This window comes from Rhincodon typus, chromosome 21, assembly GCF_021869965.1.
Source record: "Rhincodon typus isolate 14 chromosome 21, sRhiTyp1.1, whole genome shotgun sequence".
NCBI lineage: Eukaryota > Metazoa > Chordata > Chondrichthyes > Orectolobiformes > Rhincodontidae > Rhincodon > Rhincodon typus.
The window spans coordinates 43824324-43849599 of record NC_063352.1 but is presented as its reverse complement, the minus strand read 5'-3'; the positions used below and the strand labels follow the sequence as shown (position 1 = coordinate 43849599).

The window sequence follows — 25276 nt, the reverse complement described above, 5'->3', positions numbered from 1 at the left end:
CACTGTGCAGGGGGATATAGACTGGCTGAGGTTCAGCAAAAAGTGGCAGATGGAATAACAAAGGAAGAATGAAGTTCTGAATATTAAATGGAAAGACTGCATATTTTTTAAAAAACTCAAAAGCTAGCATACAAGTTCAGCTAATGAGAAAGGAAATGGAATACAAAAATAGAGGTCTTCCTGAAACACAGACCACATCTTGCAAAGAAGTGTTGGTCCCCTGGCCTAAAGGAAGATGAGCTGATATTAGCAATAGTTCAGAGAAGGTTCCAGAAGGCTGACCTAGGACTGTCTTATGAAATGTTGAATATATGTGGCCTGTAATCCTTGGAGTTCAGAATAAAACAAATTCTTGAGGCACTTTACAGTGTAGATGCAGAAAAGTTTGTTTCTCCTGTGTGGGATAATGGAGGGCCAGAGGGCATTAATCTCAATAAGTCACTCAATTTACAACAGATAAGGAGGAATTTCCTGATGATAGTGATCTGCAGAATTCTTTACCTCAGAAGGCTGGGTCATTAAGTATTCAAGGATGTGATGGACTAGATCAGTTTTTAAATTGGGAAAGGAGTCAAGGGTTTATAGGGAAAAGGCAGAAAAGTAGAATTGAGGATTCAGATCAGCCATGATCTCATGGAATAGCAAAACTGACTAGATGGGCTGAATGGCCTACTTGTAGCTTCTACCTCAAACTAGTGATCATTCATCTTATGCTACTGACTTATTTGGGGCTTGCATTTTCAGTAACTCATGAACTATTGCCTGTCCTATAAACAAACCAGGGAACTTTAATTTCATGGGGCACACATACTGCCTATTCTGAATTTAACTAGCAGCAGCTGCAAGTACAGTGTGCTGGTAAGGAAGTTAAAATTTTGAACTCCAGTATCAGTGAAGTAACAATTCCAAACAAGACTATATCTGATTAGAAGAAAAACCTTCCAGCTATCCTTCAAGGTGGTAGAGATCATAGGTTTGAAAGGTGCAGATGACAGAGGCTTAGTCAGTTGTGTCACGGGATGTTAATACGACTGCGACTTTTCACGTCTTCAGAGACCAGCTTTAGTTTTGAAGAAGTCTTGCCACACTTCGAATTCTGTGGGCTGCACGCCACCTGTAATCAAAGTACACAAGCTAGAATACTGGCTGCAACTAAACATGCACAGCCACAAGTAAAAATTCATTTTTGAAAGAGGATGTTGCAAACAAAAACACTTAAAAAGTTCAATTAAAAATTTATTGGCACACGGGTTTTATTGACCACAAACAATATAGAAGTAGGCAATAAGCTTTAGTGTACCATTTAATGTAGGCACACTAATCTTACCCACAGTAACAGACAGTGCCATGGATAACTTTCAGAGGGTGCCAGTCACTATCCGAATAACCAGCACGTGTTCCCAAGTGCTGAACCAGGTTATTAGTAACCTACAGATACTAGTGACAACAATTCCGAAAAAAAGTTAATGCAAAACTCTGGATGGTTATTATATCAGTGTTAGATATTACAAATATACCCATTAAGTTTAAAAATAATTATACTTGATGTTGACACCGTTTAGCACCTGATCTCAACATTTACAGATTCTATTTTTTTCAGTACGAGGTTACGACTTTAATTTAGAGGCGTGCGAACAATTTTAAACTGACAACGTAATATTAATATTTTTAAATATATGGGGCAAAAATATTCGGATTAAAATAATTTAAGATTCAGGTTTTTCTTCAATCCGAAAATAAGATTTACATTTTCAAATTGAACTGGATCACGCGCCAGGGTATTTGAAAGCTATTTTCAGAAATTTGTAATTTAATATTAAATTTTACACACTTACCTCACTTTATTAAACATCCTTCCTCTGTGGCTGGGAAGGGCGGCAACAGGCGTTTATATAAAAGCGAACTGTTCAACCCCGAATCTGAATAATACAATCCTCAACCTGCTTCTCAAAGGTGGAAGTAATTATATATGCGCGGTTCGGGGCTCCAAAGCCGGCCGGGGAGCCCCTTAATCTGAATAACACGGGTGATAAGGCGCTTCCTGAACGTGAGCATAATGATATATGCTCGATCCAAGGTCTCCCCGCATCCTATCGCGAGATCCCGGAGTCTTTAAAAGGCCTGTTCGGGCAGCCTTTGGCCTTCTTTTTGAAAACCATCACGTAAGTAATGGCGGACCGGAGCGTCTGCAATCGGCGAAATAGCTCAGCCATCCTCCTCACAGCAGCTCAGCCCGAGGCGGCCATGCCCTTATCTAATCTTTATAAAGTGATCCGTGTGGATATTGTGTTTATTTAACGTGAAAGGAATTCGCATTATGAGCATTTGGCGGGAGGGTGGTAGGTTCGGGGTTCAGGTCTCCCCGCGCCGTGTGGCCCGGCCGTGTTTGCTCGGATGGAGCCGGATTGTAGTGAATGAATCCTTCGGGTAAAGTTCACTTGTCTAATCCAGGGTGGGATGAGGCTGTACCAGTGATGGCCGGTCACCTACATGGAGCCATTGTAAACTGCAGCAGCAAGTGGTACTGGAGGGGAATACTGCAGCCTGAAAGATCATTATTTCCTGAAGCTGCAATTCTACCTGTACAATGTGTGTAAAAGGTGATAAATTCAGCCAGGATGATGAATCCTAGATTACCAGTGCCAGTTTAATCTCACCATACCATTGAAATTCAGAGCATCCCACCAAACCCCCCAATCTACACATCCCTGATCACTATGGGCAATTTAGCATGGCCCATCTACCTTGCCTGCACATTTTTGGATGTCGAGGAATTTTGTGTTTCAGTATGTAAAGAGCATAAGTAAGAAGATACCTTACAAACGCACCACGGTGGAGGGCTACTGATATGTAAAAAAATGTTTTCGGTTTCTCTCTGCTAGTGGTTTTGCCTCAGGGACTTAAATTCAGAAGTCCCGCCCCAAGTTGGTAAGTTCAGCACTGAGGATGAGGTGCTCTTTTTCCAGATGAGATTGAATTAAGGCCTTAACAGCTTCCATGGCTTTATCCTCAAAAATGTTGGGATGGTCTTGCCTGTGTCCTGACCAATATTTATCCCTGAGGTTACCATGAAAGACTCTTCTGGTCCCCTCTCCTTACCTGAGGCATGGTAGCCCTCAGTTTAAACCGCCACTCTTAATGAAGAACAGCCCTATGGTCTGGGAGAATTGTGCTGAGGTTGCCTTTATTTATCATTAACCAGCAGTACAGTAGTTTGTACAGCCATTACCTTACTGCTGTTTTAAAAATTAACTGCTTCATTTCCTGATTAAAAATGACTAAAATTTAACTAGTTTACTGGTAGTAATTTTGGAAGGTTGTGAGAGGGAATATATAAATTGCGGTGTTATCAGCAAAAGCTGAGTGAAATGATAGGTGCAGAAGATGAATCCATTGAACCTTTGGCCCTTTCAAATGGGTTCCATTCCTATGCAAGCATTTCCTTTTGATCATCTGTTGAAAATTAGTTTCGAATGTGTTTTCACCACCCCTTCAGGTTCAGGTGATCCAAAGAAAAGGTCATTCCCTCTGGCAAGATGATCGTCCTGCACAAAAAAATGACTCTGGCTGTAATTTATACTATTAACGTAGGAAATGTTGTGTAAGAATGGTTTAAAGGTTATTGTGCAAATGTAGCTTTTGTTGATCCCCACACTGGAAGCAACACAACATAATTTGTACAGCAACTGAGTCAGAGGTTGGGATTACTTAAAGTTCTTCTGAAAATGTGTGTATTGTGACTGAAGGCTTTGATTTTTTATTTATAGCAAATGGCGGACGACGCCGGTGGTAGAGGAGGCTTCCGCGGTGGCTTCGGCTCTGGTGGCCGTGGGCGGGGGCGAGGCCGTGGAAGGGGACGTGGCAGGGGTCGTGGTGCTCGTGGTGGAAAGGCTGAAGATAAGGAGGTAAGATGCACATTCCCATTTATTCATGTAATAGGTTTTGCGTTATTAAAACCACAAAATTAATTGAATTGGCTCAAGTCCTGATGCATTTTGCCTTTTCTCCCTTCTTCCACAGTGGGTGCCAGTAACTAAGCTTGGCCGTTTGGTAAAGGATATGAAAATCAAGAGTCTGGAGGAAATTTACCTCTTCTCCCTTCCTATCAAGGTAATATCGATGAGATAATTTACACCAAACTGCCTGTGGTAGATTGAGTAGATCAGCCAGCTTCAATAATCTACTCATAACTGTAGATTTTTATATACATTTTCTTTATTATAGGAGTCTGAAATAATTGACTTCTTCCTGGGATCAGCCTTGAAGGACGAGGTTCTCAAGATCATGCCTGTACAGAAGCAAACCCGTGCTGGTCAGCGCACAAGATTTAAGGTAAAGTTTTACTCAGGCCACAGACAGCTCCCATACCCCTTATCCTGCATGAATTTCCTTGATGTCTAATACGGAATCTTAATGTTATTCTTAAAACATTTCAGGCTTTTGTTGCAATTGGTGACTATAATGGACATGTTGGTTTGGGTGTCAAGTGCTCGAAGGAAGTGGCCACTGCAATTCGTGGAGCTATCATTCTGGCAAAGCTGTCGATCATTCCAGTAAGGAGGGGTTACTGGGGTAACAAAATTGGAAAACCCCACACCGTACCATGCAAGGCAAGTATAAATACCATTGAATAATTTACGCATAACTTTATATTTTTATCAGGAATGTAAAACAAGAGAATTGGTTTCAGTTAAAGGAGATTTAATTTTGGTGCTGATCTCTAGAAAGACTATGAACTATAGCTGGTACTGCACAATCGTTCATTGTATTGGCTGCATCAATGTAATAACGTGCAGTTCCTCAATCATAGGAAGATTACCATGTCAGTGTACAGTGCTGTTCTGGTTTGTGTGTGATATTTGTTCTGCATTGATGGGAATTGCTTGAAATTTGAACTGCCAGTTTTGTACAGTGTCTTGTAGTTTGCTGTTGAAAGGTTTCCATTGCTTTTATTTGTGAATGACTAATTTTATGATGTATTGACCAAACGCTGTAACAAAATCTTAATGTTTTAGGTGACTGGGCGTTGTGGTTCAGTCTTGGTGCGTCTGATCCCTGCTCCTCGTGGTACTGGTATTGTCTCAGCTCCAGTCCCCAAGAAACTACTCCAGATGGCTGGTATTGATGATTGCTATACCTCTGCCAGGGGCTGCACAGCCACACTGGGCAACTTTGGTAAGTTAGGTTTCTACAAACAGTGTCTGGACAAGAGTTTTTATTTTGGTGCTTGTGGTCTGTAAATTTCCCGAAGTACTGTTGAATTCTCTCAGCTCTGCTCAATTAACCTGGCAGTGGTGAAATTGGCATATTAAGAGAGAGAGAGTAATGGAGCACTGCACGGCAGGTAGATCTTCTGTGTAGTTTACCTGTTCCATTTGAAGCTCAACAGGCTTGGAAGTTTTATTTTGTAAACTGAAAGATGCCGTCTTCCTCCTGTAACTTGCTGTTTTGCTTGTCTATAGCTAAAGCAACATTTGATGCCATCTCCAAGACCTACAGCTATCTGACCCCAGATCTGTGGAAAGAGACTGTGTTTACTAAAGCCCCATACCAGGTTTGAAAGCTGAAACTAAACTTTACTGAGTTTTCTAGGAAATATGATGAGATTTAGAAATTATTTGAGATAATCCTTTGCTTTCATGTTTCTCAACTGTTAATGTTATTGCACCATCTGTATCTGAAGTTATCAACCTTTTTGGCTTCTAAGGCACAATGTTCTCTGCCCTGCTTTAGGAAAACAAAACTATACCATCCCCAAGTAACATGATTTTGAAATTAGTTAGGTACTTAAGTGTATTGGGCCAGATTTTCCAGTTAATGGCAATTAAGATTGCCACTCTGGCCCTTTCTTTACGAAAGAAGAGAGATTCATATTTCTGAAAGTAGATTCTGATCACGGCTCCCTGACAAATGTGGAGCCATACATCCATTCTGGCAGCTTTTTTCCTGCCACAAAGCTATCAGAGGAAGGCAAACCACATCCCCCTTTTCACCGCAATCAGCTCTATTCCATAGAATTTCAACAGAATCGCTACAGTGTGGAAACAGGCCTTGAGAGCCACTTTGCCTGCTCCTGTCAAAGAGTGAGTACGTAGGATAAGAATGATGTTAAAGTGCTGGAAGGATAGGGTTGCCAGCTGGGTAGAAAGGGATATGGTGACAGGATACCAGATGGGTGGAGTGCAAGCTGAGTGGAGGGTAGGATGGAAGTTTAAGGCCAGCAAAATCAAGCTCAGGGTCTGGGAGCATCAGTAGTGTTGATCTAAAGTTTGCATTTCATTTTCTGGATAGTCCAAGTGATGTCCTCCTGAATAAGGCGTTGTGAGGGATCTGGGGTTTGAAAATTGATTAAGTATTGGTGGGGGTCGGTCACTGTATTAATAGTCTATAAATTTTCCTGAGTAACTAATTTGTTTAATTTCATCGGAACTATCTGATGTCTGATTTTATTGGAAACTTTCCTAGTGTTCCAGGTGTAGGTGCAACATTATTTTTCCTGTGTGAAACACTCCATTGCCTAGCCCATTTCTGTATATGTAACCTCCTCCAGTCCCATAAACTGTCCAAGATCTCTGCGCTCCCGTAGATTTTCATAGCACTACCACTGGTGGCTGTGCCTTCTGTTCATCGAGGGCAATCGTGTCTCCTCCCCTCCATACACATACTCAATCTTTGGTTACAAGTACAGTGATGTTGTGTCAAATTTTGATGTTGGGAGTGATGTACAACTGAGGTTGATGCATTCGTGACATTGCTTATTGGGAGAAAGGTTTTTACACAAGCATACACAAACATCCTGAATAGACAAAACAAATCTGCTTAAATCTGCTGTGACTATATCATAAGGCATCATCTGCAGTTTTCTGTAAAATTTCATTTGTGTGTGGCCGTTTTTGTCATTGTGCCACATTTAACAGCAGATGAGGTCTGCATGGCCCTTCTAGACTGCTATGTGGCCACACTGGTTTGACTAAAGTATCAGTGAGCTGAACTGACTTGGAAAATGTTCACCTTCAGGAAAAAATATGTCTTTTTGTTTCTACAATTTTGAAACCTTTGCAGTAGAATTTAAGTTTGTTTGAATTTTGCTTGATCTTCCATTATTATCGTACCCTCTACCTGATTTCCTGAGATCTGATTAAAGACCTGTAAGTAAGAATATGATTATTGCTGTGGGCCAGTCTGTTGCTCCAGTAGGTCCTCAATGAAAGTCCACTACGCTGAATGGCAGATGCTTCTGCCCAATCATTTAGAACTGAGCTGGAAACTAGCCAATCAGGTGTGCTGAAGTGGAGTTGAGAGACTATTCAAGTGAAAAGACTTGTGCATGGAGTTTGTTCAATCAGTTCATTTTTTTCTAATTGCTTGTTTTGGTAGACCTTATAAGGCATTTAGATTCCAGGGTGAGAATCTCTGACCTAGATAATTAATATATATGCTATGCCACTGTCCTGTTACCCAGTTATTAAAATGTACATTTTGTATTATGTATTTCAGAGCTTGTTCTGAAGTTCTTTCTCCTTATTTCGTTTTAGGAATTCACAGATCACCTGGCCAAGACCCACACCCGTGTGTCTGTTCAAAGGTCCCAGTCGGCTGTTGCTCCAGCAACATAAAGCATTTTTATGCAAAGAATGAAATAAAAATCTGTTGCATAATCTTGTGTTCGCTGTGATTGTTGTTTTGGGGTGTATTTAAAATGACGTAAATGTGACTACTGAAAGTTGCTGCATTGTTTGGCCTGAAAATTCTTAATCTTAATGATTAACTGCAGTGATATTTTCCTAATTTAAACTAAACTTTAACTCTCTTAGAAAATAATCATTGATTGCCATCATATAATCTGTGCTTCATTATCCTCTGCTGTAGTATACAAATATTAATCACTTGTATATAGCTTTTTGGTCACTTCCTTTCATTTCTGCCTCAGCTCATCTGAAATCTTCACCCAGGTGTTTGTGAAATAATTGATCTTTTCTCTGCAACCTTACATCATGTAAACTCTGCTACCTGTATGCTAATTTGGAATGCAAAATGCCTTCAGTAATTAGGGCACACTGGATTATTGCCAGCGTAGATGCAAAAATCAACAGACAAATGGAAATAGCAATTATCGGTGATGGATAGCAAATGATTGCTTTTCTAAATCGGCCATTCAGTGGTGTTACTTAGGAGTCAATATTAAGAGAACTGTTATAGAGCCATACAGCATTTACCCTTAGCTTCAACCAGTCCATGCTGAATATAATTCCAACCTAAACTAGTTCCACCTCCCTGCTATAATAGAGATAACAAGGTGTAGAGCTGGATGAACACAGCAGGCCGAGCAGGAAAGCTGACGTTTCGGGCCTAGACCCTTCTTCAGAAAAAAGGTCCCTGCTCACCTCCCACCTCCTTGCTCCTGGCCCATATCCCTCCAAACCTTTCCTATTCATGTGCCTATCCAAATTTAAATGTTGTAGTTGTATCCACATCCACCACTTCCATCAGAAGCTCGTTCCACATGCAAACCATAGTCTGTTTTTAAAAAAAAAATTCTCCCATTTTTTTACATCTCTTCTGTCACGTTAAAAATGTGCCCACTAGACTTGAAATCCTCCATCCTAGGCAAAAGACAACTACCATTCATTATCTATATCCCTCATTATTTTATAGACTTCTATAAGGTTGCCTCTCAACCTCCTATGCTTCAGTCAAAAAAGTCCCAGTCTATCCAGCTTTATTTTGTAACTCAAATCTTCCATACTCTGCAACATCCTGGTAAATCTCATTCTGAACCCTCTCCAGCTTAATAATATCGTTCCTATAACTTGTCAACCAGAACTGGACACCGTATTCCAGAAGAGGCCTCATCGATGTCTTGTACTCAAAAGGACTGAGTGGTGAAGACAAGTGTGCTAAATACCTTTTTAACAACCCTGTCTGTGACGCAAACTTAAAAGTATTATGCATCTGCACCCCAAGGTCCCTCTTCTACAACACTATGCAAGGCCCTACCATTAATGGTATAAGCCCTACCCTTGTACAAAATGCAATACCTTGCATTTATCCAGATTGAACTTCATCTGCCATTTTTCAGACCACTGACATTTGAAGAAGCTTAGCTATTCAAAATTGGAACTTGCAGATGGTGATGTTCCCATGTACACGCTTCTCATGTTCTTCTAGATGGTTGGGGAGGGGGTTGCGGTTGTGAATTGGGAAGGTGATGCAAAGGAGCCTTGGTGATATTCTGTAGTGCATCTTATAGATGGTAGATGCTGTTGCTATTGTGTCAGTGGTAGAGGAAGTAGATATGGCACAATCAATCAAGCAGGCTGTTTTGTCCTGGTTGGTGTTATACTTTGAATTGTTGGAATGCGCTCATCTCAGCATTACACGCCTGGCTTAGGGGAGGCCGAAAGTGAGTCACTTGCAGTATTCCTAACCTCTGAACTGCTCTTGTAGTCACTGTACTTGCAGTCAAGTTCAGTTTCTGATTAATGGTAATCTCTCAGGCTGTTCATAGTGGGTGTTCAGTAATGGTGATGCAATTGAATGTCAACAGTGGTGATGGTTAAATTTTCTTGAAGAGGGTCATTATTGTGTGGTGTAAATGTTACTTACCACTTGTCAGCCCAGGCCTGGATATCATTCATGTCCAAATACAATAACATCTGGACTGCTTCAGCATCTGACAATCTATGATTAAGTTGCCATTGGTGCAGGACATTGCACAATCATTAGCAAACATAAAGGGTAGGTCATTGATGAAGATAGTGAATTAAGAAAATGCATGTGAAATTTAATGCACCCACTTTGATCGTAGAAAAGAGGATATCATCTAAGTTAATTTTAGAAGCTTTCTTGGTTACACGTGCCTGTAAAGTGCCCTGGGATGCCCAAATTAAAGGCACATTAAAAGTTGTAGTGTACACAGGCACGGATAGTCTTAGGACTGAGTACAGTTTTGTAAGCAGGATGAGTTGAAAAAGCTGTTCAAAAAGTATTGGAACCTATTTTAATCAATGGAGGTGAAATACAAGCACAAGGTTTAGGGTTCTGTTGGGAGTATTGTGTCCGCTATCAATTATATCACAGAAGAATATTCAATTCTAGGAGGGTGCAGAGCTGATTACAATGGTAAGAGAGAGAAGGAACTTCGTCATCTGGAGAAGTTGGAGTTGAGAGAAGTACCCTGAATCATAATGGTTTTGTTAAAGCCAGGAAAAACTGTTTCCACCCGCAAAACGGTCAATACCAAGAGGGACAGACAGGGATGCTTATGCAGTGGTAATATCCTTACTTTGAGATGGGAGGCCTAGGTTCAAGTCCCACCTGTTCCAGAGATGTATAAAAACATTCAGGATGGCACAGTGGTTAGCACTGCTGCCTCTCAGAACCAGGGACTCAGGTTTGATTCTAACCACTGGTATCTGTGTGAAGTTTGCATGTTCTCCCTGCATCTGTGTAGATTTCTGCCAGGTGCTCCAGATTCCTCCCTCTCTGTGAAAAAATGTGCAGATTAGGTGAATCGGCCCAGCTATGCTAACTTACCCTGTAATGTCCAAGGATGTTCGGGCCAGGTGGATTAGTCAAGGTAAACGCAGAGTTATGAGCACGGAGTGGGGAATGAATCTGGGTGGGATGCTCTTTGGTGGATCGTTGCAGACTTGATGGGCCAAATGGCTTCCAACTGCACTGTAGGGATTCTGAGGAAGCAACATGAGTCCCGCACTGTATGAAAGAGTAGAGGAGACAGTTCAATTTTGAAAAATATTGAATCTGAAGAATAGTTGAAAAGTTTTCTTTCTTTGAAGAGCAATGGAGAGTCGAACTAATTGGATAGCTCTACAACAAAGCTTGCACAGCTATGACAGACTGAATGTTTTATGTTGTTGAATCTATGACCAGTACGATTCTTGTGAATTCCTGCATTTGATGTGATTTGATCTCTGTTTCCCTCTGTTTTCATTCTTCACTGAAAAGGACTGCATTTGTTTCCCATCGTAACTGTTGTTGAATTGGTCTGCTCAGCCATTTCAGACACCAGTTAAGAGTCAACCATGTAGTCAGACCAAGTCAGCAGATTTACTTCCTCAAATGACATTAGCAAACCATCTAGGTTTTTAATAATCTGAAACCAAAACAGAAATTGCTTTTGAAACTCTGCAGGTTTGGCAGCATTTGTGAACAAAGAAAGGGTTAATGTTTCAAGTTCAGTGACCCTTCTTCAAAACTGTTTTAGGTTTCTTATAGGATAGATTCACGGTCACTATTACAGATTTTTACTTATTAAATGTAAATTCCATGAACTGTCAAGGTGGGATTTGAACCCATGTCTCAAAGGTCTGGAATCTGGATTGCTAATCCACTGACATTATGACTACATCATCTCTTTTTCCCCCTAAGACACAAAGGAGCTATTCTTAGCCCTCACATCTTGACATCTTTTAACACATTAAATATGGTGGCTTGTAGCTGTGGACAATACAGCAAGGTTTTTAACTAACAAAGCTATCAGAACTTATTGTGTTTTAGCCAGCAAGCACCAAGGAAGGACAAAAACAGATTATAGGTTTATGGCATTTTGTTTTATAAGGGTACGTAGACTTGAGTCACATTCATGTGAAATGTAGTATTTTTAACAAGTTAAACATTCAGACTATACATTTTGTTGACAGTTTGAAAAAACATCACTTCTGGTGGAGCTGTTCATGCTTCAGATGCTGCCTTCTCCCTCTCCTCAATCATTCGATGTTTCTGTTTCATTAGACACTTTCTGCCACTAGCATAAGCCCCCAGGTCACCATCTGCAAAAAGAAAAGCAGTAAATAGACAGTAAATCAACTTCAAAGTTCATCCACCTCAATGTGATTTTGTACAACAGCATCCCATGTTTTTGTTCACCAAAAGATGTCCTTATTAAGAAATACAACATTTCTGTTGAGCCTTCCATGAAGGAGACATAGCAGCTAGCTTTCACAACAGGCTCCCACATGCAGCACTCTTAGAATAACTAGATAATTTTTTTGTGATGTAAATTCAGCAGCAAATCCTCTGGACACGAGACAGAACTCCTGTGCTCCTTTTTGATACACTGCCCTTGGATTTTCACATTTATCTGGATGGAGGAGGAAGATGGGACTCAATTTTATATCTTAGCCAGAAGACAGAACCTCTGATAATGCAGCACTCACTTAGAATTGCACTGGAGTGTCAGACTAGATTATTGTGCTCAATTCGAGGTGCAAGCCAGAACATTCAGACTCTGACACAAGACTACAGCCAACCAAGGTATAGCAAATGGACCTCTGGAATGTATGTGAATGTTTTCTTCAATTCACACAACTACAGAAATATAAACCATTAACTGGAAGACTCTAGAACTGTCCACTTTTCAGGTTATTCTTAAATGATATCACAGTCGAGGTTCACTGAGAGCAAACTAATTACAGCTTTTCACAGCTCCAACACTCTCCCTCCACCTGGACCACTCCCTCTGGCCTTTTACCCACGCTCGATCGGTTCACTGACAACTGTCAACGTGACACTGGTTGCCTCAATTTCTCCGCACCTACCCCCACCCCCACCCCCAACTCACCCAATCCAACCTATCTCCCTCTGAACTGACTACACTCCATGTGCTTATATCCAACCTGACTTTGTTATTAAGCCCACCAATAAGGGTGGCCCTGTAGTTGTCTGGTGTATTGAACTCTACATTGCAGAGGCTGAGCACCAGCTCTCAGACACCTCCTCCTATCTTCTCCTGGACCATGACCCCACCATGATGCATCAGGCCATTGTATCAATTACAGTCACTAAGCTCATTTCATCTGGTAATGTCCCCCCAACCAGTGGCTCCAAACTGACAGTCCCCCAGCCCCACACGGGTCACTACTACCTCCTTCCGAAAATCCACAAACACAACTGCCCGGGCAAACCCATTGTTTCAGCCTGCTCCTGCCCCACACAACTCGTCTCTTTCTAACTTGACTCAGTCTTTTCTCCCTTGGTCCAGTCCCTGCCCACATACATTGATGATTCGTCTGATGCTTTAATGCCAGTTTCAGAATTTCCAGTTGCCTCCTCTTTACTGTGGATATGCAATCCCTTGACATGTCCACCCCTCACCAGGTTGGTCTCAGGGCTCTCCGCTTCTTCCTGGAGCAAAGGCCTGAACCGTCCCCACCCAACGCCACCCTCCTCTGCTTGGCCCAGCTCATCCTCACCCTCAACAACTTCTCTTTTAACCCCTCTCATTTTCTTCAGGTCAGAGGGATGGCCAAGGGTACCCGCATGGGCCCCAGTTATGCCAGTCTCTTCATGGGGAATATGGAACATTCCTTGTTCCAGTCTTATTCTGGCTCCCACCCACAACTCTTTCTCCGATATATCGATGATATCATCGGTGCTGCTTCCTTCTCTCGTCTGGAATTGGAAAAGTTCATCAATTTTGCTTCCAATTTCCAATCTGCCCTCACTTTCACCTGGTCTATCTCTGACTCCTCCCTTCCCTTCCTCGATATCTGTTTCCATTTCTGGGGATAGACTGGCCACTAATATCCACTATAAACCCACTACCTGGACTATATGTCCTTGCACACTGTTTCCTGTAAAGAGTCTATTCCATCCTCCTAGTTCCTCCATCTTCATCGCACATGTTCCGATGAGGCCAACTTCAACAAGGGAATCTCTGAAATGTCCACCCTCTTCCTCAACCAAGGATTTCCCAGCACTGTTGTTGACAGGGCACTCAACTGAGTCTGACCCATCTCCCACGCTTCCGCCCTCACCCCTTCTCTTCCCTCCCGCAACAGCGATAGGGTTCCCCTTATCCTTAGCTACCATCCCACCAGCATCCACCTCCAGAAGATCATCAGATACCATTTCCACCACCTCCAGCAAGATGCCACCACCAGACACATATTCCCCTCCTCTCCCTTGTCCGCCTTCTGCAGGGACCGTTCCCTCTGGGACACCGTGGTCCACACTGTCTTTGCTCCCAACAACCCCACCACAGCACCTTCCTCAGCAACTGCCAAAGGTGTAACACCTGTCCATTTACCTCCTCCCTCCACAGCATCCAAGGGCCCAAACATACCTTCCAGGTGAAGCAACACTTCACTTGCACTTCCCACAATCTAGTCTACTGCATTTGCTGCTCACAATGTGATCTCCTCTACATGGGGGAAATGAAGCATAGACTGGGTACCCGCTTCACAGAACATCTACGTTCTGTCAGTGAAAAAGACACTGACCTTCCAGTTGTCTGCCGCTTTAACATACCACCCTGTTCCCTGGCCAACATCTCTGTATCAGGCTTTCTGCAGCAAAGCTCAGTGCAAGCTGGAAGAACAACACCTCGTTTTCTGCATGGAGACCCTGCAGCCCTCTGTACGCAATATCGAGTTCAATAATTTTAGGAACTGAACTTCCCCCATGTCCTAGCTGTCTACCCCACACACCCAGCATTGTTATCACATAGTCTGCCATTACACGCTACTTATTGTTAGCCACTAACATCTCCCTTAACAGCTATTCACCCTCCCAGCCAGATCGTTATCGACTCCTTTGTCTGTCCAACTGCTCTTTTCTCTTTGGGCTCTATCCCTACTTATCGTTTACTCCTTGGCCCTTCCCCTCACCCTATCTTCTGCACATAAACCGACATGTCCCTTGCTACCATCAGTTCTGAGGAAGGGTCACCGGACCTGAAATGCTAATTTTGATTTCTCTTCACAGATGCTGCCAGGCTTGGTGAGCTTTTCCAGCAACTTCTGTTTTTGTTTCTGATTTATAGCATCCACAGTTCTTTCCATTTTTACACAGCATTTTTTTCCCAGTACTCAACACAATCATGATCTATGTCAATGCCACCTCTAAATGTACAAGTTGATATACATCAGTAAATTGTGAGGATCATTTCAAAATTCACACAGAAACAAAGCACTCAAAAACATGACCAAGCGCTTAAAAGGAGTTTTATTAGAAAAGATGCAATTCTATTTTCTTTACAGCACATTAAACTGATCAGAACATTACACAAATAACCAGTCTGCAGGTATGACTTACATCTCGATTGGTAGCCTTTCGCTCCCTGCTTGAATTGTTCGAGCTCCTTAGCACAATTCTGTATGTAGCTATTTCCTTCTCTCTGCTGACAGGCCCTCAGACGTTCCTGAAGAACTTTTATAATTTCCTGATCAACCTTGCTGCAAAAAAAAGTGCAAGTTTACTCAAACCAATAAAATGAAAGTATTGCTGCTTGACAGCAAAGGATGAGCTAATTCGGAGACTCCAGTTGTGGCAAATACTGAAAAACAGGCTTCTGTGAAATCTATTACAACCTTCATAAACTGATAGAACTCTTATCAGGTCACTCCACTGCATTCTCTACAGAAAAAAAAAGACATCTCAGTCTGTTCAGCCTTTCCAAAAATGCATATGCTGTCAGTTCTAATCTTATTTTGATGTATTTTGCCACTATGACCATTGATATTCAGGAGCAGCAGTGTGTGCTACCTACAAGATACACTGCAGAAATTCTCCCAGGTTTCTTGGATAACATGTTCCAAACACACAACCTCTACCATTTACAAGGTCAAGGACAGTAGTGACATTGGAATGCCATGACCTGCAAGATCCCCTCCAGCCACTCAACATCCTGACGTGCAAATATATCGCCATTCCTTCGCTGGGTCAAAATCCTGGAATTCCTTCCCTGAGGGCATTGTGGTCAACCTACAGCATATGGACTGCAGCGGTTCAAGAAGGCAGCCCACCACCACCTTTCAAGGGCAACTAGGGACAGGCAATAAATGCTGGCCCAGCCAGCAAAACCCATATCCAATGTATTACTAAATAAAAGCTGAAGCAAGCATGGGACCCATAAAGGTTGAAACCAGGGAATTAATAACAGAATTGGGAAATGGTAGATCATTTAGAGCAATATCTTGCATTGGTGCTCATGGCAAAGGACACTATAAATATTGCAAAGATAAGAGAGGTGCTAATGTGAGCAAAGATCTCGTAACAGTCTCTATTAAAGATAAAATATTTGACAAATTAACAGGACTAACGGCAGACTCCAGCATTGCTCCTTCTTTAAGCTGCTGGGCTGTACTCATGTGCAGCCAGTCCAAAGTTCTGCACATGGCAATGGGTACGCTAATGCTGATCACGGCATTGACTTCTGATTCAGGAGTCACTGCCACACATAGAACTCACAAGTCTGTGCAGCTGAAAAGAAAATCCGAGCGATGCTGACCACTAGGACCTGACGGCCCACATCCGAATGTTTTAAAGAAACTGCCTCCAGAGATAGTGGAGGCATTGGCCAAAACAATCCAGAACTCAGTGGATCACAGGCAGGTTCTAGTGCAATGGAAAATGACTAATGTGTCACTTCTGTTCAAGGAGAGAGACAGACAGGATGCAGGAAACTATAGTCCAATTAGAGTCAATGTCTGCTGCTGGAAGAATGCTAGACTCTGTCAATAAGGAAGAGAGAGCAAGATGTTTAGAAAAGCTTAATGCAATCAGAGTTAACACAGCTTTGTGAAAGGGAAATCTTGTTTGACAAATTTCCGAGAGTTCTTTGAGAACATGAGCACAGTTTATGAAGGGGAACCAGTAAGTGTAATGCATTTGGATTTCCAGAAGGCACTCGTTAAGGTGCAATACAAAAGGTTATTGCACGAGATCTGAGCTCACGGTATGGCAGGGGTGGGTTGGGGTGGTGGTTGGTAATGTATTAACATGGATTGAGAATTAGTTTACTCTCAGAAGACAGAGTCAGAATCACGGAATCTTTTTCAGGTTGAAATAACAATACTAGTAGTAGACTCAGTTCTAGAGTCTCAATTATTTACCGTCCATATTAGTGACATGGAGGCAGACTGTATCCAAACTTGCTGATGATAGAAATATAAGTGGGACAGCAAGTTGTAAAGAACAGTCATTAGATTTGAAACATGAACTCTGTTTTCTTCCTGTAGATGCTGCCAATCCTGAATTTCTCCAGCAATTTCTATTGTTGTTTGTGGCATTGGTCATTAGAGTTTTAAAGAGCAAGAGCTGATCTTAATGAAACATACAAATTCTGAGGGGCTTGACAGGGGAGATGTTGATACAATGACTCTAACAGTGGGGGAGTCTTGAATTAGGAAACATAGTTACAGAATAAGGGGACACTCTTAAAACTGATATGCAAAGGAATTTCTTCTCCCAGAGGATATTGAAGAAGGTTCTGGAAGCTAGATCACAAAAGAATTTAAACAGCAGGTAGATAGTCTTTGAAAGATGGCCTGCCATGGGATAGCAGAATTTGAATTCAACAAAAAAGAAATCTGGAATTAAGAATCTACTGATGACCACAAAATCATTGCCGATTCTCAGACCATCTGGTTCACTAATGGCCTCCTCTTTCTAACTAACCTTTTCATCACTTATCTCTGTATGCCACATTTCTTTCCTCCTCTATCCCATTCAGATTCTATCCAAACACTAAATAAAAACCAAGAGAACTATGGATCCTGGAAATCAGAAACAAAAATAGGAATTGCTGAAAAAGCTCAGCAGGTGCAACAGCATCAATGGAGAGAAATCAGAGTCTTGGATCCAGTGACACCCTCCTCAGAATGAAAGAAGGGTCACAAACCTGAAATATTAATTCTGATTTCTCTCCACAGATGCTGCCAGACCTGCTGAGCTTTTCCTGCAATTTCTTTTTGTTTATCCAAACACTATCTGAATTGCAGATCTACAGGGAGTGAATGGGGGTAGAACAGTCAAATACCGCAAGAAAGTACAAGGGTTCAATAACCTCCTTCCGTGCTGTATCATTTTACGAGAGAAAGGGGAGGCACAAAGAGACAATACGAAATATGATAAATAGGTAAATGATGGAGAGGAAAACAAGGGGGGGTTATGTGGAACAAGGGCGAGAGAATCTTCCGTACAATCTGATTTCAAGCAAACATATGGGTAGCGGGCATTTTGGGGGCCTATGTCTGAAAATTGATGCGGTACACTGACAATCTTTTCCCAACATGTTGAGAATTAAAATACAGGCCTTTTGTTTTGTTTTTACTTTTTAATGGGATGTGGGACTTGATAGAAAGGCCAGCATTTGTTGTGCATCCTAAATGCCCATTGAGAAGGTGATGAGAGAACAGTCTTCTTGAACAGCTGCAGTCAATGATGTAGAGACACTCACAGTGCTGTTAAAAAGGGAGTTCAGGAATATTGACCCCAGTCACTGTGAAGGTATGGTGATAGAGTTCCAGATCAGGATGGTGCATGGCTTAGAAGGGACCTTTGAGGAAATGGGTGCAACAGGTGAATGTAACTGCAGTGTAACTGGAGAGTGTCTTTAATAATTATGCATCTTTATCTCCATCTCACACAAAAAAAAAATCACATGTACATTACCAGTAAAATACCACTTGCAGAATCTCATTGAACAGAAATTTAAAATTTGTAATCAGGTACATACTAATCTCTTCTCCATTGCATCTCTGCCTCATAGTAGCAGAGGAAATCACCCAAAGTGCACTCAGTCAAATCTGGCACTCGTCTGAAATGTTGGTGGTAGTAATAGAATTTGTTCTTTTCTCGCTGGCGTTCCACCCAATCTGTAAAAGGATTTTAAAAAAAACAATTTCACAGAATAAATTTATGGTCATCATTAATTCAAGAAGTGTCAAAACAAGATGCTTGTACTATTACAGATCCAAGACACTATTTTATCATCAATTATTGTTTGTTTGTCCCACAATCTAAGATTCAGCTAAATAATGCATCACTTTGTAAAAGGTTCTTAATTAAACAGATTAAACCGCACTGTTCCCACTTGGCATTGAATCATAGAGTTATGGTCACGGAGTCACACAGCACGGAAACATACCCTTCGATCCAACTCATCCATGCTGACCCTGTATCCTAAACTGAACTGGGAAGGTGATGGCCTAGTGGCATTATCACTGGACTATTAATCCAGAAACTCAGCTAATATTATGGGGACCCGGGTTAGAAACCTGCCACGGGATAGCGGAATTTGAGTTCAACAAAAACAAAATCTGGAATTAAGAATCTACTGGTGACCACAAAATCATTGCCGATTATCAGACCATCTGGTCCACTAATGTCCTTCAGGGATGGAAATCTGCCACACTCGCCTGGTCTGGCCTATATATGACTCCAAACCCACAGCAATGTGATTGACTCTTGACTGCCCTAGCATGCCATTCAGTTGTATTGCTACAATTGCTACAAAGTCTAAAAGAGGAGAAACTGGACAGATCACCTGACATCAACCTAGGCACCAGAAAAGACAATGGCAAAATCCTCCCTACTAACATCTGGGGGCCAGTGCCAAAATCGGGAGAGCTTTCTCAGACTAGTAAAGCAAAAGCCTGACACAGTCATACTCACAAAATCATACCATACAGGCAATGCCCCAGACACTACCTACACCATCCCTGGATGTGTCCTGTCCCACCAAAAGGACAGAGCCAGCAGAGGTGGCAGCACAGTGGTATACACTTAGAAGGGAGTAGCTCTGGGAGTCCTCAACATTGCTCCAGACCCCATGAAATCTCGTGGCTTCAGGTTAAGCAAGGGCAAGGAAACCTCCTGATTACCACGTACGGTCCTCCCTCAGCTGATGAATCAGTACTCCTCAATGTTGAACAACACTTAGAGGAGGCACTGAGGATGGCAAGGGCACAAAATGTACTCTGGGTGGGGGATTTCAATGCCCACAAACAAGAGTGGCTCAGTAGCAGTACTACTGATCGAGCTGGTTGGGTCCTAAAGGACACAGCTGCTAGACTGGGTCTGTGGCAGGTGTTGAGGGAACAACTTGTGACCTCATCCTTACCAATCTGCCAGATGCAGATGCATCTGTCCATGACAGTATCAATAAGAACGATCACCGCACAGTCCTTGTGGAGACGAAGCTCCACCTTCACAGTGAAAATAACCTCCATCATATTGTGTGGCACTATCACTGTGCTAAACGGGACAGATTTCAAACAGATCTAGCAACAAGAATGGGCATTCACGAGGCACTGTGAGCCATCAATAGCAGCAGAACTGTACTCCAGCATAAACTGTAACCTCATGGCCTGGCATATCCCCCTTTCAACCATTACCATCAAGCCAGGTGATCATTCAATAGACAGTGCAGGAGGGCATACCAAACAGCGAAAGCAGCAAGTGATAGACAGAGCTAAGCAATCCCAAAGCCAACGTTCAGGTCTAAGCTCTGCAGTCCTGCCACATCCAGTTGTGAATGATGGTGGACAATTATACAACTCACTGGAGAAGGAGGCTCCACAAATATCCTCATCCTCAATGATGGAAGAGCCCAGCACATCAGTGTAAAAGATAAGGCTGAAGTATTTGCAGCAATCTTCAACCGGAAGTGCCGAGTGGATGATCCGTCACGGCCTCCTCCAGTGGTCCCCAGCATCACAGATACCAGTCTTCAGCCAATTCGAATCACTCCACGTGATATCAAGAAACAGTTGGAGACGCTGGATACTGCAAAGGCTACAGGCCCAGACAACATTCTGGCAATAGTACTGAAGACTTGTGCTCCAGAACGTGCCGTGCCCCTAGCCAAGCTGTACCTGCACCCAACACTGGCAGCAATGTGGAAAATTGCCCAGATAGGTCCTATACATAAAAAGCAGGACAACCAACCCAGCCAATTAGCCTCATCAGTCTATTCTCAATCATCAGTAAAGTGATGGAAGGTGTCATCAACAGTGCTATCAAGCAGCACCTGCTCAGCAATAACCTGCTCAGTGACACCCAGGGCCACTCAGCTCCTGACCTCATTACAGCCTTGGTTCAAACATGGACAAAAGAGCTGAACTGCAGAGGTGAGATGGAATGACACATCTTGGCATGAAGGCTGCATTCGACAGAGTATGGCATCAAGAAGCCCTGACAAAACTGAAATCAGTGGGTATCGGGGGCAAATTCTCCAGTGGTTGGAGTCATACCTGACACATAGGAAGACAGTTGTGGCTGTTGGAGGTCATTCATCTCAGCTCCAGGAGTTCCTCAGAGTAGTGTCCTAGACCCAACCATCTTCAGCTGCTTCATCAATGACCTTCCCTTCACCATAAGAAGTGTAGATGTTCGCCAATGATTGCAACATTCATGCCACACAAATACCAGGCTATGACCGTCCCTAATAAGAGACAATCTAACCACTGTCCCTTGACATTCAATGGTGTCACCATCACTGAATCCCCACTATCAACATCTTGGGGGTTATCATTGACCAGAAATTCAACTGGACTCACAACATAAACATAGCGACTTCAACAGCAGGTCAGAGCTTGGGAATACTGCAGTGAGGAACTCACCTCCTGACTCCTTATCCACCATCTACAAGGCATAAATCAGGAGTGTGATGGAATACTCCCCACTTGCCTGGATGAGTGCAACACCAGCAACACTTAAGAAGCTTGACAAGATCCAGGACAAAGCAGCCCGCTTGACTGGCACTACATCCACTCCCTCCACCACTGATGCTCAGTAGCACCAGTGTGTACTATCTATAAGATTCAATGCAGAAAGTCAAAGATCCTCAGACAGCACCTTCCAAACCCATGGCCACTTCGATCTACAAGGACAAGGGCAGCAGATATATGGAAACAACACCACCACCTTCAAACTCCCCTCCAAGCTACTCACCATCCTTACTTGAAAATATATCGCTGTTCCTTCAGGGTTGTTGGGCAAAATCGTGGAATTCCCTCCCTAATGGCGTTGTGGGTCAACTCAAATCAGGTGGACTGCAGTGGTTTGAGAATGCAACTTACCACCTTAAGGGCAACTAGGGATGGGTAATAAATGCTGGACAGCCAGTGATGCCCGCATCCCATAAAATGAATAAATGATAAACAAAACTTGTCCCATTTGCCTGCATTTGACTCATGTGTAATGTCAAATTAGCCAGCATACAGATAACGTTTCCATCAGCAACTGTACCATGTGCAGAATGTCCACTCACAGCAAGGTGATAGATTAAGCTGAACAGCAAATAGTTGATCCCATGAAAGTTTAATCCAGTCCTGATACTGAAGAGGGGTTGGGGGAAGTGTACAGGGGATCCAGAGAGAGGTGAAGCATCTTTCCTCTTTAGTTTTGCCTTACCCATTGAGTCGTCACGCTCAATCTGATTCTCCCAATCATGACTGCAGATAAAACCATGGGCTACAGCCAAGGCAGTCTTAGTACAACTCAAAGGCTAACTCAGAGACAGGCAGACACAAACATGAAAAGCTGTGGTAACAGAGGATGTTCACGCTCTCAACAAGCCAGAAATTTTCCTCATGTCATGTCTAAAACATATCAAACTAGACAAGACATTGATTGCTATGCTTGTCAGTAACTCCATCCTGTGACAATTAGGATGTGGTATAGTGATTAAGCATGGTCCTTTGTTGCTCCAGCAATAACCTTCTCTGAGATAACAAGATGTAGAACTGGATGAACACAGCTGGCCAAGCAGCATCAGAGGAGCAGGAAAGCTGACGTTTCAGGTCGAGACCCTTCTTCAGATCTGTTTGAAAGAATGTTTGGGAGTTGGAGGGTTGATGTTAATTGTGTGTAGTCATTAACAAAAATCCTAAACCAGAACAGCATCACCTGCTGTACGAGAAAGATAAGAACTGATGTGAATATTGATGGAACTTCTGGCCTGTACCACCGCAGCAGATGGAGAGTGACCTCCTGTGCTCTGGTCCAAACTCTCACTGCTTCGTACAGAAGCGCTCCCTGTGGTTTGCTGTCTGGGAGCTGAAGGTCATTCAGCCCTGAGCCAACCTTGAAGTGCAGAGGCTGAGTCTCTCCAACCCTTCCCTGCACAGCCCTTGCCTCCCCTCTCACTCAGCCGCCTGCTCCCCTCCTATACCCGTCCTCCCCTCCCCCATCACTCCCACTCCCCCCACTCCTCCTCCTCACTCTCTCTCTCCCTCCCTCACCTCTGAAGGTTGTAACCGGCAAATCTACCGTGTAGTAGAACAATTTGCTGACAATGACCGCCGGGTTGGGCAGTGCGGTCTTCTTGTCCACCTCCGGGGTGCGGCTGTCCGGTTGCCGGTAAACGTCCTTGTCCCAGTCCTCGGGCATCGCTCCGACCGTCAGGGCCAACCGCACACTGCGCAGCCGCACGCACTGACACACACAACATGGCGTCCCGCGCCGCTGCACGCACTGACACACACAACATGGCGTCCCGCGCCGCCGCACGCACTGACACACACAACATGGCGTCCCGCGCCGCCGCGCGTACTGACACACTTAACATGGCGTCCCTGTGTTCCCATACAGAGAATAGAGAGGAAGCATTCGTATAGAGAAAAACAATTAGTTTGCATTTTCTAACCACAATTGAAAGAAGGCAAAGATGAAGCCTGGTTAAGGTTTACAAAATTGTGATGTCCATAGAAGTAAACTTTTCACTGCAGTTGAAGTGTCAGTAACCAGAGGGACACTTTTAAAATTAAGGACATCAGAAAACCACTGTGAAGCCCCTTCAAAGAATTTAAAAGAGTTTTTCTTGCACTGATGTCTGCAATTCGATGCCTAAAAGCTTGGTAGAGGTGGCCATACAATATTTCACAAGTATTTAGTCAGTCACCTGAAGCACTACATGGCATAAAGTCCTGGAAAATGGGACTGGACTCGACAAGTGCTCAATAACTGGCATTGGCACAATGGGTTGCATGGTCTCATTCCTTGTCGTACTACTCTATGACTTTCAGTAGTAAGATCATGCCCTAATGCAAGTTATTCCCATTGCGGTTACTGTTCCACAGTCTTTAATACTGTCCTAATTCAACACTAACATGAGGAGCAATACTTGGGCATTTGTAGATCTCCGATGATATATTAAGTTCAATATCCTAACTTTCACACTTGCATTTATGGCCAAAGATAATGATTTCTGACCATGCGGGGTCATTCAGTCGTGGCATTCTTTTATTCATGAGAATTAGGTGTCGCTGGCGAAGCAGCAGTTATTGAATAGAATAGAATATCCTTTATTGTCATGTGTATTCAATATGAAAATACAGTGAAAAGTGTATATCGTCAGCTATACATAGATTCCATTCACATTACCTTCCCAACCCAAGCCATGCTGCCACCAGAATCCTGCTCTGAGCTTCCTAGCCCACGCCATGCTGCCACCAGGGGCCCACTCTACGCAGAAGCAAGCGTCCCGCTCCAGGCTTCTCAGGCCAATCGAATGACTTTGTAGCCGTGCTGCCTCTGAAGACGCCACTGCTGCTCCAGAGCCCATCGAAGCCGCTTCCTGCCAAAGAGCTCTCTTCATCGGGTAAGTTTGAGAAAAAAGAAGGGCTAGAAGGAAAAAGAAACAAAAAAAAATGCAGACGAAGGGTCAAGGCTAGGCACAGGAGCCCGTACGCTGCCTACTCTGCTGCCATCATCTTGATATTGCCCATCCCTAATTGCCCCAGAGTCGACCATATTGCTGTGGGTTTGGAGTCACATGTAGGCCAGACATGTAGGTAAGGATGACAGTCTCCTTCCCTAAAGAGCATTAGTGAACCAGATGGGTTTTTCCTGATAATCAGAAATGGTTTAATGGTAATCTTTAGACTCTTAATTCCAGATTTGTATTGAACTTGAATTTTAACCAACTGTCACAGTGGGATTTGAACCTGGGTTCCCTTTAACATTACTTGAGTCTCAGAATTAATAATGCCACTAGGCATTGCCTCTCCACATAGTGGGAATCATGTTGGACTAAACCATTCAGAACTTCTCTATATCTCTAAACTGTTTTTAATTTATTTTATATCCTTTCATCTCAATATCAGTTCAACATTTAATGTTTAACACCTTTTGTTTAACTGTTATACGAGGGTGTAAGGTCTGAAAGGGAGAATATTGAGGAATAGCCCAACAATGATGAGCTGTCATACGGACCTGGTGGGAGTGCAGGTTAGGATATTGAAGGAATAAGATCTACCATCCAGATCCATGTGCGATGTCTATGATGTCAGCATAACTTGTATTTAGTCGCCAGCATGCAATAAGCTACTGATCCAGAGATAGTAGGAACTGCCGATGCTGGAGAATCTGAGATAACAAGGTGTAGAGCTGGATGAACACAGCAGGCCAAGCAGCATCATAGGAGCAGGAAGGCTGACGTTTCGGTCTGGACCCTTCTTCAGAAAATTTCATGAAAATTTCTGAAGAAGAGTCCAGACCTGAAACATCAGCTTTCCTGCTCCTCTGA

At 43.0% G+C, this 25276-nt stretch overlaps 3 protein-coding genes and 1 non-coding gene across 4 annotated transcripts in view; 2 read left to right on the top strand and 2 right to left on the bottom strand.

Moving 5' to 3' along the window:
* Positions 1-1234: 1234 nt before the first annotated feature.
* On the bottom strand, positions 1235-1367 carry LOC125485722. Its single transcript, XR_007264429.1, has one exon. It is a non-coding gene; the product is annotated as a small nucleolar RNA ACA64 (small nucleolar RNA).
* Positions 1368-3747: 2380 nt separating this feature from the next.
* Positions 3748-7658, top strand: rps2 (ribosomal protein S2). Its single transcript, XM_020522162.2, has 7 exons — positions 3748-3905; positions 4021-4110; positions 4225-4332; positions 4437-4610; positions 5016-5175; positions 5463-5554; positions 7536-7658. The coding sequence occupies exons 1-7, from the start codon at positions 3771-3773 to the stop codon at positions 7614-7616; spliced, it is 840 nt and encodes a 279-aa protein (XP_020377751.1). The 5' UTR covers positions 3748-3770; the 3' UTR covers positions 7617-7658.
* A 3896-nt stretch (positions 7659-11554) lies between these two features.
* On the bottom strand, positions 11555-23187 carry ndufb10 (NADH:ubiquinone oxidoreductase subunit B10). Its single transcript, XM_020522163.2, has 4 exons — positions 22992-23187; positions 18482-18620; positions 15058-15197; positions 11555-11792 (listed from the first exon to the last, which is right to left on the bottom strand). Exons 1-4 carry the CDS (start codon positions 23137-23139, stop codon positions 11695-11697), a joined length of 525 nt encoding a protein of 174 aa, XP_020377752.2. The 5' UTR covers positions 23140-23187; the 3' UTR covers positions 11555-11694.
* An 11-nt stretch (positions 23188-23198) lies between these two features.
* LOC109922138 (60S ribosomal protein L3-like) overlaps positions 23199-25276 on the top strand; it is a 34264-nt gene continuing 32186 nt past the window's right edge. The window contains exon 1 of the mRNA XM_048609751.1: positions 23199-23360. Coding sequence (XP_048465708.1) covers positions 23199-23360 — 162 coding nt within the window. The remainder of the gene's footprint in view (positions 23361-25276) is intronic.

What these genes read in the sequence shown, in the direction of transcription:
- rps2 (XM_020522162.2), top strand. Translation starts at nt 3,771, where the DNA reads ATGGCGGACGACGCCGGTGGTAGAGGAGGCTTCCGCGGTGGCTTCGGC. An exon ending in CCCACACCGTACCATGCAAG is followed by an intron (nt 4,611 to 5,015) that starts GCAAGTATAAAT and finishes TTAATGTTTTAG; the next exon opens with GTGACTGGGCGTTGTGGTTC. An exon ending in AGCCACACTGGGCAACTTTG is followed by an intron (nt 5,176 to 5,462) that starts GTAAGTTAGGTT and finishes GCTTGTCTATAG; the next exon opens with CTAAAGCAACATTTGATGCC.
- ndufb10 (XM_020522163.2), bottom strand. Translation starts at nt 23,139, where the DNA reads ATGCCCGAGGACTGGGACAAGGACGTTTACCGGCAACCGGACAGCCGC. An exon ending in ATGCAATGGAGAAGAGATTA is followed by an intron (nt 15,198 to 18,481) that starts GTATGTACCTGA and finishes TTTTTTTTGCAG; the next exon opens with CAAGGTTGATCAGGAAATTA. An exon ending in GAAAGGCTACCAATCGAGAT is followed by an intron (nt 11,793 to 15,057) that starts GTAAGTCATACC and finishes TTCTTTTTGCAG; the next exon opens with ATGGTGACCTGGGGGCTTAT.